The sequence below is a fragment of the Sphaeramia orbicularis genome, chromosome 9, assembly GCF_902148855.1.
Source record: "Sphaeramia orbicularis chromosome 9, fSphaOr1.1, whole genome shotgun sequence".
NCBI lineage: Eukaryota > Metazoa > Chordata > Actinopteri > Kurtiformes > Apogonidae > Sphaeramia > Sphaeramia orbicularis.
Window position 1 is genome coordinate 29,426,958 of NC_043965.1, and position 15,523 is coordinate 29,442,480.

Genomic DNA, 15,523 nt, shown 5'->3' on the forward strand with positions numbered 1-15,523 from the left:
TAAAAAAAAAAAAAGTCCATGTTATTGTTTGCTGAGTGGCCCACTCTGCTCTAAGATATACTGCTGCAGTTACACTTTCACTAAATAGCGGCTTGTCGGTGTCTGACGTTGATGAATGTGTTGGAGACTTGGAGAGCCTTTTACAGCTGTCTTAAAAAGCGCCGTGGCCCCAGACCAGCCACAAACAGATCAGGTGCAGGGGCCTTAATACGGCAGTCACTGACAAAGAAACACGCACTTTACACACAGTTGGAAAGCACCACTGATGCAATGAAATGTAAGCTCTATAAACGTTTTATTTACACCTAGAGTTTACACACATTATTCTTTCAAGCTCAGTCTTTATTTTTTGTTGTTGTTACTTTTTTTTTTTTAACAGAATTGATTTACAGAAATTAAACTCTACTTTCGTTTATTTTTTTATTTATTTTTTAATATATATTGATTGCTGTTTTGTTTAATGATGATATTTTTATGTACTAGTGCGTCACTGGACAGATCTAGAAAATACATTTCTATGATGTAGCTGAAAGTGAGCATCTTGCAAGTGCAGTCCATGTTATTTTATTTATTTATTTATTGGTTTTGTTTTTTGTTTTTTGTTTTTTTCTTTTCCCCCTGCCCACTTTAACTTCATGTTTTCCCATCTATCACACAAATGTAAAACTCCACTCTCACTATTAATAAAAAACTTGATTATTTGATTTGGGCATCTTAGAAATACTTGATAAATGTTGTACTTACGTCAAACCCAATTACACAGTGATGGATCTGTAATTTTATCACAAATGACAAACTTATAAACGCACGCAAGTTTCATACATGGAATTTGTGTGACCTTTAGTTTACAGAACAGAACAGTCTCTGCAACCGCGTGAAATGTCCCCGTCGCAGATTGAGCTGTATCCACATGCATCCACACATGCACTGTCACACTTCATCCCCCGTTGGATCCTGGGTGGTGTTGCACAGCAGGTCCGCTTGTACTTTGTACGGGGCCTCTCCACCTGCAGCTCCCCAGAAGAAACAAACCCAGTCATCCTTCACCTCATACCCTCACAAAAAAAAAAAAAAAAAAAAAGTCCTCTCTTACTGCTATTTACATGGTCTGGCCTGCGCTTGGATAACACATTATTAGTGAGCAGGGAGAGGGGGAAGCAGCATTTCAATTATTTTGTGAACAATGGGTATGGGCCCGTCATACATTTTGAGTGTTTGAGTAAGGCTCTCTTGGTATTTGTTTTCCTCGACTTAACAAGCCATCATCTCACACATGCATATAGAATTGAAACAGCTCAGAGATCCCGCAGGCAAAGGGCGGGTTGCGGGTTCAATTAAGGTAGAATAATACATGGGGACAAAGCGTATGATGACCTCGATTGAAACTGATCAGAAAACGCATTCACCAAAAATGCACAGTAGCTTCTTTGTTTTGACTTAATGTTGCCTCTTTGGATCTGAACTGAGGCCTGTCTGCCTCTCTGGAAAAAAAAAAAAAAAAACTACTTTGATTTTGGGAGGAGAAAAAAAACCAACGTCTGAATATAAAGCTATTAAGAATTTAATACCACCCCAACCTATGTCTAGACTAATTCACTCATTTTTTGACATTCCTTTCTTTTCTTCTTTAATCGAATTTGCCACATTTAAGCTGGTGTATGGATTTTGACGCATAAGCAGCCATTTGGGCAATATCCCTGGAATGACAGAGAATACGGAGGTTTGTCATAATTTCTTAAGTAGAAAACAAGATATTTCAGCGCCACATTGGGATTTTAACGAATTAAAATATCTTACTGCTTGCCTGTGATAAAAAGGTATGGGATTGAGGCGCTCGCTTGTTAAGTAACTTGCTGTCAGTATAGTTAGCAGTGCTCTGATATGGACGGTGGCTGCAGAGCCTCATCTCTTGGGGTTTTAATTAACAAGCTGTCTCAAAGCTGTAGAGCTCCATCAAACAGCCCCTCTCTCCCTCTCTCTTTCTGTGTGTCTTCAAGTAAATCCTCCTCCCGTCACTGCCTTGGGCTCTCTCTCAAACTTTAGACATTCTGGTTCCCAAATCAACTTGTTACCACAGTATGTGCACCAGCTGATAGGGTGTAACTACGATGAGAAGATTTGCAAAATATAAATTGGTTGGTTTTTTTTTTTTTTTTTTTTTTGTTCTCCATCTATTTACACTCACTGAGGCGCACACTCCCATCCCACCAGACTTCCACATACTGTACCTACACGGTTTGGTTTTGGCTTCATGCCTGACTAGAGCATGAACCAGTCTCTGTAAACCTCATCTGATGAAGTAATGGCTTGTACAGTCCCGTGTGAACTTGGTGAAATCTTGATCCGTGTAAAGATGATGGACCTTGAACCTGCAAAAGACTTGAATTGTGATGGGGGGAAAAAAAAAAGTTTATTTTAAAGCACTGTTCTGTAGTTTTCATAAGCTGACAGGGTCGGTTTGGACTAAGGTGAGAAGACGGGTGGATCCTGTAAGGGTAAGAGGATAAAATAAAGTTTCTGTGTTAATACAAGTGACTGATGTTGACATAGGCGGTTGGCGCAACAGCCAATGTAAACCGCCAGCCTCCTCTTGATTTACCACAGTATTAGTAAGCACTGGCTTCAAAGATTTTTCTTTGCTGAAAGCAGAAAATGTGCCCCCCTTCTCTCTCTCTTCCTATCCATCTATCCTCCTCCCTCTCAGCCAATAGTAAACTTGTACCGGGCTCCCACCGTGGCCCAGACGGGGGTAATTTGATAGCAAGGCAAGGTCAAGACAGTGCGCTGTCCATGGTGCTGCGTCGGGGCAGGCTGGATGTTATCATCAAATTAGACAGGACAAGTTTCAAATCGATGCCACCCCCGGATGTCTGGAGACCGCCAGCAGCCGGAGTTAAAGTCCTAACAAGTCCCCCCTGACAGGTCAACACCTCAACACAAACACACACCTCTGATGCTGCAGCCTACAGGTCAGCAGCACTGTGTTGGCGAGATAAGCACCAATCCCACTGAAGGCTCTAAGTGAAATATAGCTTTAGGTCCACTGTTCCACTGCGGGCCCTGCATGAGGTTCTGGCAGTTGAGCTGGAATGATCTGCTTTTATAAAGATTTTTTTCCCTTCCTTTTTTGATGTTATGCTGCCTACCGATTTATTTGACAATCTTGATATATAATATATATGTGAGGGATATTACCCCCCCCCCCCCCCTTCCCAAGGAGACTCACTCACCCAAACAAACAGTAAGCGCGCACACTCTCACTTTCTCCCTTTGATAGAAGGTCGAAGGTTTATTTAAAATAATAACTTACAGGATAATTTGTTGGATTCTTATTATAATGCCATTAATATTTATATCAAATAGGCTGGAGTTGTAGACGAAAAGGTTGAAATCACGACCAGTATAGCCCAGAAATAAACAATGTGCTTTTCATCTTACAGAGATCAAAGAAAATAATGTTTTTATGGATGAAAATGTCTTTTTCACCCTTAAAACGCATTTTCTTTGTAATATTCAAGATCAAACGTAATGTATTGATGATTTTTTTTTTTTTTGGCTAAATTATATTTAAATTGCAACAGTCTCTCCACAATATGGAAATATATATTTTTTCTTTAATTGGAAAGTTAGTTTCTTCTTTATAAACTGAAACTTTGGCGTGATATCTCCTTACAGATGCAATGCTGAGATTTTCCAGTGAGTTCATGATATGAAAATATTTCAAAAGCTTAATTTGACTTCATATTTTTATTTTCAAGTTGAATTTTTTTTTTTTTTTTTTTTTTAGTTAATTCCTCATGTGATAATTAAAATAAAACCACAAATGTCCAGATAATTTTGCAGATAATTGTTTATAGACTAGAATAACTAGACAGAGATGGTTATTATTTATGACTCAAATATTTTATCCAAAGTAAAAATGCCATCACTTACAATCCATGTGTAAAAGATCATGAAGTGAGTGAGTGGAGAGTGGATCTGAGTGAAGAGAAGAAGAGGGCACTGATTAGAGTTGCTGCCAATCTGTCACCGCCTGACAGCTTTTGCTGCAGGGATAAACAGCAATAAAGTAGAGTTGGCCGCTGTGCTGTTAACTTCACACACACTATCACACACACAGTTCGCCACCAGAGGAGCAGGTAAATTCACTCAGCTTCTCACAGCCCCCCCCCCCCCCCCCTCGCCTATCATCGCCTCTGTCTCTCACCCTGCATGTCAAACCACCCCTTCCTCCCGTCCTTCTTCCGTCAAAATCTCCTCTTTTCATCCTTCCCTGCTGACTCAGGTAGCAAACACAATGAGGACCTTAGCGACAAGAAAGAAAGCTTTTCAAGCGGATGGAGAGATTGTGGACGGCAAAGAGAGAGAAACGTTATATTTGAATGGCTGATAAAGAGAGAAAAAAGATGGGAACAAAGTCTAAGCCGTCGGGGAGGGAGGGGGGGAGGGGAGGGAGGGGTTGGGCATCATAGAGCAGACTGCAAGGTGACTGCAGGCCCTTTAATAACACAAGTATATTAACTCGCTTAACCACGGAGATTCAGAATGAAGCCAACTTCACTTAAGGGGCCTTGCAAACCATGAAATGCACATCAAAACATACACCTGCCAATCTCAGCACCTATATCCCTGCAGCGTGCCCCCCCAACTCCCCTCTCTATCCGAGCTGTCTGTCATGGTGTGGCCTGGCTAATTTGAGTTCATTGGATGGCAATAACTTCATTTAGACCTTCATCTCTTTTTGGGCTGGATGTAATGAGGATGCAGGGTGCTGCCAGTGAAAGGCCGTTCCCTCTGCAATAATAACTTGGATCTTATTCTTACCCCACGCACCACCGTGTTTATCCTCGGAGGGCTGCGTCCACATGATGAAACTCATCTATAATGTGTGATTTAATATCGCGTTGCACTTTTATTTCCCAGAGATTTTACACCCAAAAGAGAGGAGGAGATGGTGGGCTTTACAGAGGCTTAGTTTTGTATTACACTGCAAAAATAACCACTTTAACGAAGTTTTTACTCTACACCCAGCTGTTTTTGTTAATGTTTGGTTTATTGATAACTCGATACACAATCATGACTTCGACATAATTTTATTTCCTTTGCAAAACTTAACTTGGCTATATTTATGTTGTTAAAGATAGGAGATACCTGACTTTTTTTGCATTGTTTTAAAGACATTCATGTTCTTATTTGTTCTAGTGAAACTGAGCAGAAACACCAGACATGCTTTATTTGATATAACTTTACACCTTTTTTTTTTTTTTTTTGTAATAACACTTAGACTAAGAGGACAAATGTGACTGATGTCTGTTAAAAATGTTGCATTTTTTTCAGTGTGAGCCAAGGCCTTTTCTCCAACAGCCAGCTAATCGATATCTCACCAACTGCAGAGCTATATTGACTCACGGAGTATTATACACCGAATGTCTGCAACTATTATTCATTATTTCGTTGTTTTAAGTGAAAGAAAATAATGTTTTCTCTACAGCCGACCTCATTGATTTAAAATGATAGGATAAATAAGACTGTGAACTGCTTTTTTGTAATGAAATTATTATTACTTTTCTTGCAATGAAAACAACATATTTAAGAAAAAATCGAAATATAAAGACAACGCTTTATGAGAAAAAAGGTTTTTTCCTTTTCCTTCTTTTTCCTTTTTTACAGAAAGAATAACTCGAACCTCAGACACTTACCGACTGAAACCCTACGTCTCTTTTTAGATAAACTGAAATAAAACTTTGACAAAACTATGAATACAATTTCACAAAAATAGCAATATTCGTTCAGGAAAATTTATATTTAGCATCTGCTACTGTATTGTTTAATTTTTAATACAGATATATATGCATTTTCCCCATTATTGTGCACTGAAAAAGTGTCTCTGATGAAAACGTTTTGTTTTAGTGTTTTAGAATATTTTTATATCGCGAAATATAAATTTATTATTTTAAATTAGGCGTTTGATTTTTTTAAGCATTATTTAGTTTGTCAGTATAATAGCATATAGAATAAATATCATTTTTTTATCGAGTTCAAGTTATAAATAAAGAATTCGATGTATGTTTCCGAATATGATCATGGATCATTTTGTTATTAATTAGGTCGGTTTTATTTAGTGTAAATTTCCCATAAAAACCAACTAAAGGTTATGTAGAAATTGTAAAAGTCAAAACAGTCCTGTGCATTTTATATTTCACAAACATTTGTTGCTCCTCTATGAAAACGCCAAACATACCAGTATTTAAAACGATTTTCTTTTTTCTTTCTTTTCTTTTTTTTTCCAAATGCCACAAAGTTATTTGGTGGGAAAAAAATAATTAAAAATCTTTTTGGAGTTAATTTAAGCGAAATGGCTGAGATCTGAATGAAACTTATTGACGCTACCTTTACCTTATATAATAAATATTAGAATGTGTATTAAACCCGACTATCAGAGTATTTTTTCCAGGTGTCTGTGTGCACCTATTTTAGAAAAACACGCACAAGCACGTGCCACATTAGCGCAATTATAGCCGGCCTTTGTCAATTGACGGTATTTAAAAATTACAGAGTGCTAAATGGTGCACGTTAGTTTTCTGAAGTTTTCACATATCCATTCTCATTTTACAACCTGAGAAAGGCCCCGATCACAGGCCTACCTAGAGCCCCTTCATCTCCACTGCCATTCATCAGGACAAAATGACTCAGTAAGTCGTCGGTGGCCTGTTAAACCAGGCCAATGAGCTGTGTTATACTTCCTTTCCTCCCTCCTTCATCACTACTCGCCCAGCATTGCTTCCCTGAAATCATCAGAGAGTATAGCCCCGAATCTTAAAAGTCAGAGCCCATTCTTCAAATGTATTGCATTTCAGAGGCTGTTTTTACTGCAGGAGTCTTAGGCCAGCAGAGTATCAGAGGAGGTGTAATTGAGGGGGCGGTGAGGGGATAGAGTAGCGGTCCGCCTGAAAGCTGCTATTAAAGCCAAATGGACTGAACACCGTAAAACGGCTCTGCCAACAGCTGTCCCACAATCGAAGTATTATATGCCAGGATCTCCAAGAACGCACCGCACGCACACACATTAGGCCATGTTGCTGATGTAGTGGCTACATAAAAGTATTAGACAGCAAAGGCGAGAAAAGAAAAGAAAAAAAACCCACCTAAACCACTTGAATATTCCGGTAATAGTCGTATAATATTCCTATGGGGACTTCTGTCTGTGGTTCTGGGTGATTTTAGTCCCTAAAGACATTTTTCACGTGGCTACCAACCTCTCCCTTCTTATTATAACGTCGGGAATTGCAGTTATGCTGGGATAGCCGCTTTCTTTCCACAGTATGGTGACAGTAGCTCCTTCTAGACAGGTGAGACCAAAGCACAAGAATAGCGGATCACGGAGAGGAGAACTTTACTTCAAGCAAAACTCGGGATATCGCCTTAAATTTGCTTAAATTTGCTCAGATTCATGGTGACCCCCCCCCCCCACACACACACACACACACACCCATCCCTACCCCTTCATGTGATGTGTCGTGAATTAAAAATCAAACATAGCTCATATCATTTAAAGTTATCTGTGCGTATTTCTGTGCGTAATCCTTGCGCGATCCATCACCCACCATGGCGCAACACCTGTGTCCATTCCTGCACCTTTTTCCTTAAAGCCAAGTGACACTCTTTCTTAAATGTGATATCTGTGGCCCCGAGTGTTGCCTCAGTTTGTGGATCCTTATTAGAATAGAGAGAGAAAGAGGGGACGAGAGAGAGGCGATTGAAGAGGAGTTGTTTCCATTGGATTAAACGGTTTCTCTGCAAGTCAATGAATATGTAATGATGTCTAACGAAACCGGCCAGTGAGTTATGCTGTGGTGTACAGGCCCCTATATTAAAGACCTGTGCCTTGGAAAACACAGAACAGAGCAGGGAAAGAAAAGAGAGGGGCAGAATAGGGGAAGGAAAGAAGGGATACAATCTTGAATACACCTCCGAGCTTAAGCCAGACATTCTCCCTCAGTCAATAGATGAAAAAGTATTTGCTCACTGAGGGAGAGAGGGAGAAAGAAAGAGAGAGAGAGAGAAGGAGGGAGAGATGTTGGGTCTATTTGGAGGCAGCGGTGGGGGTAGGGAGGACGAATTTACATTTCTTTTTTTTTCTTTTTTTTAAACTTTGGAAATATTGTTTCTGATAAGCAGTCATGCCAATAAAGTAAATGAATTGAACTGATAGAGAGAAGGAGCGAAAGGGAGCTCCTCTGCCGGGATCGTTGAAGATATTTTCCCCTTAGTATACCCGATAAAACATTGATTGTTGCAGTTAGGTGACCCGTAAAATTTGGGGGTTAGTTTTCTCTTCTGAGCTGAGCATATAATTATGCAAATAGTGATCTGACAGTGATCCGCTGGAGGAGTGCTGAAGGAGAGAGTGTGTGAGGGGGCTGTCAGAGGGGTGACATTCCAACTTTGCCTAGTGCACTGTTCCTTTGGAAAGAGTTCATCTTTTGCAGGGACGGCGTGCATATCAGAGTGGGCCGGAGCAAGCAAGCGTGACAACAACTCTCTTAAAAGTAAAAATTGAAATATCAGCCCGTGTGTTGGGCTACATAGCGATGGGGCTCCCCCAACTTTGTCATGTCAAACATTCTACCCACCCCACCCCAGCCCAGCCTAAAATCTGACATTACAGCACAGACCCCCCAGTTTGGCAGGATTTCACCCTAAAGCTCCGCAGCTGTCTTTATTTTCTGTAGTAGATATGATTTAGTGCGGGGCTGCCTGTAACTGTCTGAACCGTGAGATGACGACAAAAGCCGCAAGAGTGAAATCTCTAATCAAATCAGTCATCCTTATTATACACTCACATGCTGGGCTAACTTCCACAGAGAGGAACTTTGTGAAGCACTGAAACGGGTCTAAACTTACACTCAGTGGACTGGAAGAGCCGGGACAGACAAAGCAGATGACACCATTTTTTTTTTTTTTTTAGCTGACCGTCCAAAAACCTTTTACGCACAAGAAAACCGAGTCACACTCAATTATAAACTTTTAATTTTACCTCATACTACGAAGTTTTCAACTCCTACGGCATGGAATAATTACAGAAAAATATTTTATTTGCCTCTGATGATGGTGTCATAATTTCTTTCTTTGGGTTGGAGGGTTCATTTACCAAAGAGAGAAAAGTACTAATGCGTAAAAGTTCTACATTACAAGATCTGTCCCAATAATTTGAGGGACATCCCGATTGCGTTTTTTTTTTTGTTTTTTTTTTTTAAAGTCAGATCGTTGAGTCTAATCGCTTCTCTGTGTGTGTCTGTGTGATTGAATGCCTCTCTTTAATCAGCGGCCTGACACGGTGTGAGGGGGACTCGCCTGGTTCCACTTGTTGTTCGGGGGTTAATGGAAAAGATTTCTAAAGATTTATTGAGGGGGCGTTTAATGACCTGATCGGTTTCACCATGTGAAAACAAATGATGCTGTAAAACCTCTCTGTGATGGAGGGGTGCTCACTTTGCCAAAATTAATGACCAAAAAAAGGGGGGGAAAGCTGCTGTTTATAGTTTGTTTTCATTTTGACACACTTTTCACCGCCGATATGACATGTTTAAAATGTAGATCAGCGACAGAACTTCTAAAATTCCAACACTTTTAAAGTTTTATCCAGAACCGACCGGTGAAATTGTGTACGTTGTTGGGGGAAACATGACAAAACGCACTTAACACCGGTCGATTGTGTTACAGCAAATGAATGTTAGGTGGTCTACCTCCTCGGTTGGATTTCATGCCACATGAGATGATTCTCCGACTCAGGTCAATTTTCACTTGGTGCTCGACTTTCCCGTCCCTCTGCACTCACTTTACATCTTCGAGCACATCTCTGACTTTAATAATCTATTTATTGATTTATTTATGGACGTATTCACACGTGCGCCTTGCAGTAAAATGCGTAAAGTGACCTGAACGCACGGAAACACTCATAATAAAATACAAACACGATAATTATGATCGGAAATATGTGCAGATTAACACAATAATAACACGTAATAGTCGTTTTTATTGAGCTTTTTCCAGTCTTTGTAAGTTGCTTAACCTACAAAAATAACCACCATGTCAAATAAAGAGGAATCACTGTTACAAAAACTTCACAATTAATTTCAGAGACAGCCCTTTAAACCAAAACTGAACACAGGAGAATTAAGTAGACATTTCAGAGCATAAAGAAAAAAAAGAAAGAAAGAAAGAAAGAAAGAAAGAAAGAAAAACATTCCGTGACCTGGCAGGACACACTTGCAGTTTCATAAAATCCAAACGCTTGTGATAAAACTAAAGCGACACGTTTCTTAAATCAATACAACATATAAACCATCTGCAAAAAATAATGTCTTCAAGAGCAATTGGCAAAATTAGTCCCCTTTTATTTGCAGACTGTGCTTTGGATTTAGGCTGCTCTTACATCTTTAGTTCCATTCACATATGGCTTGCTGGATATTATTAAAAACAGTGAACACAGTCTTGGTTTATTCCTAAGGCAACAATATACAAATTATGGAGTGAAAAATGAACTGATTGTAGCTGAAAAGCAGAAAGATGAGCAATGGTATCTTGAAACGAAACTCATCAAATCAAATAATAAGCCAACTTCTTTGCTGAAACCTGGAGAGATCTGAATCAAATTAAAAGGAAATTAGGCCTGCAACCATCAGCCACAGTTGTCTCATTACAGTGGAAAGATAATCCACAAAAGCCTTAAACCATACACACAGTGGGCAGGAGAGACAGAATTTCACAGTGTAAAAGTTAAACAATGGTTTAACTATTTGGAGGACAAAATCTATATATTGGAGAATGCATCTTAGGTATCACAAGATTTAGTATCCACTTTGAGTTTTTACAAATGTCATGACACATAAGAAATGTATTCCATTAAGCCTTGAGTGGTTTATAAAACAAGCTCGTCTTATGGAGAAAAAAAAAAAAAAGATCATGTTTGTGTCACATAGTCAGATTATGTGCAGCTGAGCAGGGAGCTGACTTTGTCACTTCTAAGTGAGTACTTTGGTGAAAGAAAAAAAAAGGGGGGGAAAGAATAGATATGTTACATTTCTTCAACATCTAAGGAAATATCATTCAGGCTTAGAATAATATTGAAATGTTGGATTTCCTGACATGTGTAAGGCGATATATTGAGGCTTTATGAGTGTTGTGAGCTGACTTCTGGCTCCTGTTAAAATGAGATATCCCTCAAACCCATTTTGATGCTTGACTTTAAGTGATTTTAAATATGCTCAGCGTCTGATTTTTCCATATTCAGCACAGGTTGTGTTTGTTTTATTTGTTTCATCATATTCAATCACCCAGAGACATCAATATCCAGGAGAGCAAATTGAAAAAAAAAAACAAAAACAAACAAACATAATAAACAGAGAGAGAGATGGACTTTCACAGTTTTGTAAATCTAACACAGAGTTATTTTAAGGTAAATATAAGTCAGAGATATATTGGCTTCATATGAAAAATCAGATGGAGGGCATGAGTGAGAAGCACATTAACATTTTCAGTTTAGAAATAAAAAAAAAAAGATCTGCCTTATTACAATGTAAGCAAAACTAGATGTTCAGAAGCAGATTTCACTGAAAGGTAAATGCAAAAAAATGTGTTTTAAAAGATAATTATGTGGAATTAACAAGATAAGAAATAAATTGTAAAACATCACCTTTAAGAAATTGCAACAAGTTACAGTTGCGCTAAAATGACTGGTAGTTTCTATAAGCTGGGGGAAAAAAAAACAAAAAAACAGTGTGTGAGGTTGATTCATATCAAACCGTCATGCACCATACATTTCGGGGTAGTAGTCCAGGCATTAGGACCAGGAGGATGGAAGGGGAGGCTGAGCAGTGCAGACTGGAGTGCAGGCAGGGCATTAGCTCAGTTCAGACTGATGTCAGGACAATTAGAGGTGCACCCCAGCGCACTGTGCACAGCGGCTGTCAGCCTTAATCTCTGCTGCTGTGGCCCGTACCCGCAGCCGGGCCACAGCCCACGGGAAGCGCTAACACTCAGGCCCATATTGCTTTGACAGTTGCACTCATCTAGAAGTAATGCAAAACGTTATTGTGATGTATACATGGCGACCCTGTACTGTTTCCTCTTTCAACAACAAGAATATGGGTGTGCAGAGCCAAAGAGGGCCGAAGGGGAGAAATGACACTCATGGAGTAGAGAGAGGAAGGAAAGACAGAGGGAAGTGACAGAGGGACAGGGGCAAAAAAAAAAAAAAAAAAAAAAAAAAAGAGAAAAAAAGCAGGTCTAAAAACGTATCTTTGCTTTCTGTGGTTGTCACTACTAATCCTTTGCCACCCCCCTCCTCCCTGCCCTGTTGCTCCTAGTTATTGTTGCAGGACCTCTACAAATCTTGATGTTTGTTTTTGAGGGAGCTGCTGCGCGTGGTGACGGTATTGGCGGTCTCTTCTGCCTCTTCATCCTCTTTTGCCTCCAGGACCTCACTGAAGAACCTGAAGATGGAGTTGAAACTCATCCAGGAGGTCAGCTCATGCCTTTCTGTTCCTGTACAAAGTTATACACAGAAACATAGGATTAGTTGGGTTTAAAAAACGCTTCAATAAAACCATCAGATTAGGCAGAAAAAATGAAGAATGCTTCTGGAAATATAATTTAACATGCAGCCCTGCATCTTATAAGGACGAGTAAGGATGAACATGAATGAAAGCCATTTGATAAGATGCTTCATCTCTCAGGCCGCTCCCCTTCCACAATTCTTTGCGCCTCTCTGTGCAAACATAAGGCCTCACGCATGAGAGCCATGTGAGCCTATGACCTATTAGTCCAATGGGACAGCTTTAATATGTTATCCAAGCGGATACCTGATAATCAACACCACTTCACGTCTGTCTTTCCATCTCAGGCCTTCCAACAAAACCAGAGTTATGCACAATGGGCTCACTAAGCGAAACCAGTGGAGCGGTAGTCATTCATTCTAAAGGGCTGATTGAGGAAAGTCAAGACAGAAGCTGGGGAGAGGCAACTAGCGAACATATCAGGTGGTCTGGCTGATGTAGGAGGGAGGCAGGAGTGCTTGGTTTCCCTCTGACCTCCTCCAGGTTAGCCAGTTCCCAAGTTGGGGTCATACAGGAGCTTGAAATCTGGTACATTCGCCTCAGGTTCCTGTCTGCATCAGGGGTTAGGGTATCACCAGGCAGCTTTTTGGTTGGATAGCTTGCGCACTCAATGGCTGTTTCTATGTTTCCCCTGTGCCAGCCAGTCTACGGAACACCTTGGCCCGTCATCGGAGCATCGACGATAAGGACAACTCGTGGCTGCAGCTGCTGCCTGACTTGTCTCTATTCCTGCTCATTAACCATGCAGTGAAAATGCTAACAGATAATGTCTTATTTTTGCTGCCGCTGGCTAACGGCTCAGCTGCTTAACAACGCAGCCCTAACTGGACTTGAGAGGCCATACTGAGGTGCCCTCGTGTTTCCCAGAGGGAGAGGCTTGCTCCGAGATGTGCATTTTATCCATACACAGATTTATATGTTTACAGACAGAGGGATTAGTAAACCACAAGCCGGTCAGTAATGATTTTTCAATTTTGAATGTATACATGTGTTTGTACACTCCTTTCATGAGGGTTGGGGGTGGGGTTGCCTTTGTTAAGATAAGAATATTAAAATATGTCACAACAATTTCCTTTGGGGGGATTAAAAAGGATAAGCTCAGCATCGAAATCAGTTCGGATTCGGTGAAAACAACTGGTCCCTGACAAAAATGTGACCCTTCTGGATGAGTCGAATCAGTAGTAGCATTAAAAATACCTCTAGACCTTTCTCCAGCGCCTTTCTCCTTCCTTCCTCACTTCCTCCCCTTCTCCTCTGTGTACATGGGATTGGCTATAAAAAGCTAGACTACAGGGCCGCAGGGATACAATTAGGAAGCACCTTAAAGGCTCTCTCACCACAGTCAGGCCTCTGTTGACCACTGCACTGACCCTATGTTTATTAGATTGACCCCTGCCTGGACGCATTAATGGAGACGGTGTGCATGCACATGTGTGTATCATTGTAAGATTGGGGGTAAGTGTAAGGTTGTTGGTTCATGGTGGATACGGGTTCAGCTGTTTGTTTGTCTTCGTATTTCTGTGTGTGTGTGTGTGTGTGCGCATGTGCGTGTAATTTGTGTGTACATGTATGTAGGTTCCTCGATCACTCTGAGATAAGGGACTTCTCTGCAGTTAGTGCCTTGGGTCAAATTTACTGGCCTGGCAATCACGAGAGTCAATAACCGAGCGCTCTCAGTGACTGTGCTACCTGTGTAGAGCTCAACATAACACCCATCCCTGGAAAACAAAGACACAGCCCTCTCATACCTCTAATCTATCATTTATATCCAATTTGAGGCACTGTGATCTTTTTCCACCTCCTCCTCCTCTATTTTCCCCGTCTCATCAGTCTCTCTCTCCCTCACTTGTGTTTTTACTTCTGTTTTGTCCTGTTTTTCTCTTGCAGAAGCGATCAATGCCGCAGTGCTCTCTCGTTCACCCTGAACTGGCGGTGAACTCCTCCGGAACGCCGCCAGCCTCTCCACCCTATCCCATCGCAGTTCGGGGTCACCAGGGGGGCGTCTCTGTGCCAATATGCAGATGAGCCTGTGCCCCTCCAATGACTCTAATGTTAAGCTCCACCCCTCTTTATGGCGGACGATTTGGGAGGAAGTACACCCACCCACCCACCCCCCTATCCTCCCAGACAACACTCACGCTCGCACAGACATAAACCCACTCTCACTCAAGCTTAAATAGGCCTTTAACAGCTTTCGTCGTCCCTTCCTTTAATAGCCAAAGTGTGTTGAACCTAATGGCTGTTGTCAAAGCTGAGCTGTGACCACTGATTTAGAGAAGAAGACCCAGTGACCAGGCTTCACTCGCCGCTAGAGAGGGAGAGGGCGAGCGAGAGAGAATCCCCTCAGCTATGCCACAAATCAACAGTAATATCTTTAAAAGATGTGGGAATCGATGAGGTGACTTCTGGGAATCTGGGTGTGTCTTGCGTGTAAAGTGAAACCATGAACGGCCAATGAGTGCTACTTTATCTTTAATTTTAGTCGGTGCTAAAAAAAAAAAAAAAAAGACTAATAAGCAGATTTTATATGAGCCATTGATTTCATGTTTGTTAAAGCAGATACAGCCGACTTAAACTAACTCATAACGCATGTATATTTTATGGATGAAACTTGAATAAAGCACAATTATTATAACATTTATGTGTCCTCTCTTGCATTAACTGTAAATTAACTTCCTTGTGCTGTATTTAACAAGATCATTGTAATTTCATTAATCTAATAAACTCTTTTGTAAATGCAATAATGTCCTCATTTATTCTAAAGCAGTAATGATGTTACTGTTAGCTCCATAACAGTGAGTATAGTCATGGGAAATACTGAGAAAAAAAAAAAAAATCCAAAATGTGTTTAGAATTAACATTGGGCATAAGTACGATTAACACAGAACGATGATGGTTGGACGCCA

At 40.5% G+C, this 15,523-nt stretch overlaps 2 protein-coding genes across 5 annotated transcripts in view; one reads left to right on the forward strand and one right to left on the reverse strand.

Moving 5' to 3' along the window:
• Positions 1–15,254, forward strand: part of nr2f1a (nuclear receptor subfamily 2, group F, member 1a) — a 35,482-nt gene extending 20,228 nt beyond the window's left edge. For 2 of the 3 annotated variants that reach the window (XM_030144459.1, XM_030144458.1), the window contains exon 4: positions 14,505–15,254. In XM_030144459.1, coding sequence (XP_030000319.1) covers positions 14,505–14,642 — 138 coding nt within the window. In that variant the 3' untranslated portion in view covers positions 14,643–15,254. Of the gene's footprint in view, positions 1–12,368; positions 12,477–14,504 lie in introns of those variants that run through there. The other variant, XM_030144461.1, reaches the window with a different exon arrangement.
• arb2a (ARB2 cotranscriptional regulator A) overlaps positions 10,012–15,523 on the reverse strand; it is a 158,094-nt gene continuing 152,582 nt past the window's right edge. For both annotated transcript variants that reach the window (XM_030144462.1, XM_030144464.1), the window contains exon 11: positions 10,012–12,546. In XM_030144462.1, the coding sequence (XP_030000322.1) occupies positions 12,386–12,546 (161 nt within the window). In that variant the 3' untranslated portion in view covers positions 10,012–12,385. The remainder of the gene's footprint in view (positions 12,547–15,523) is intronic.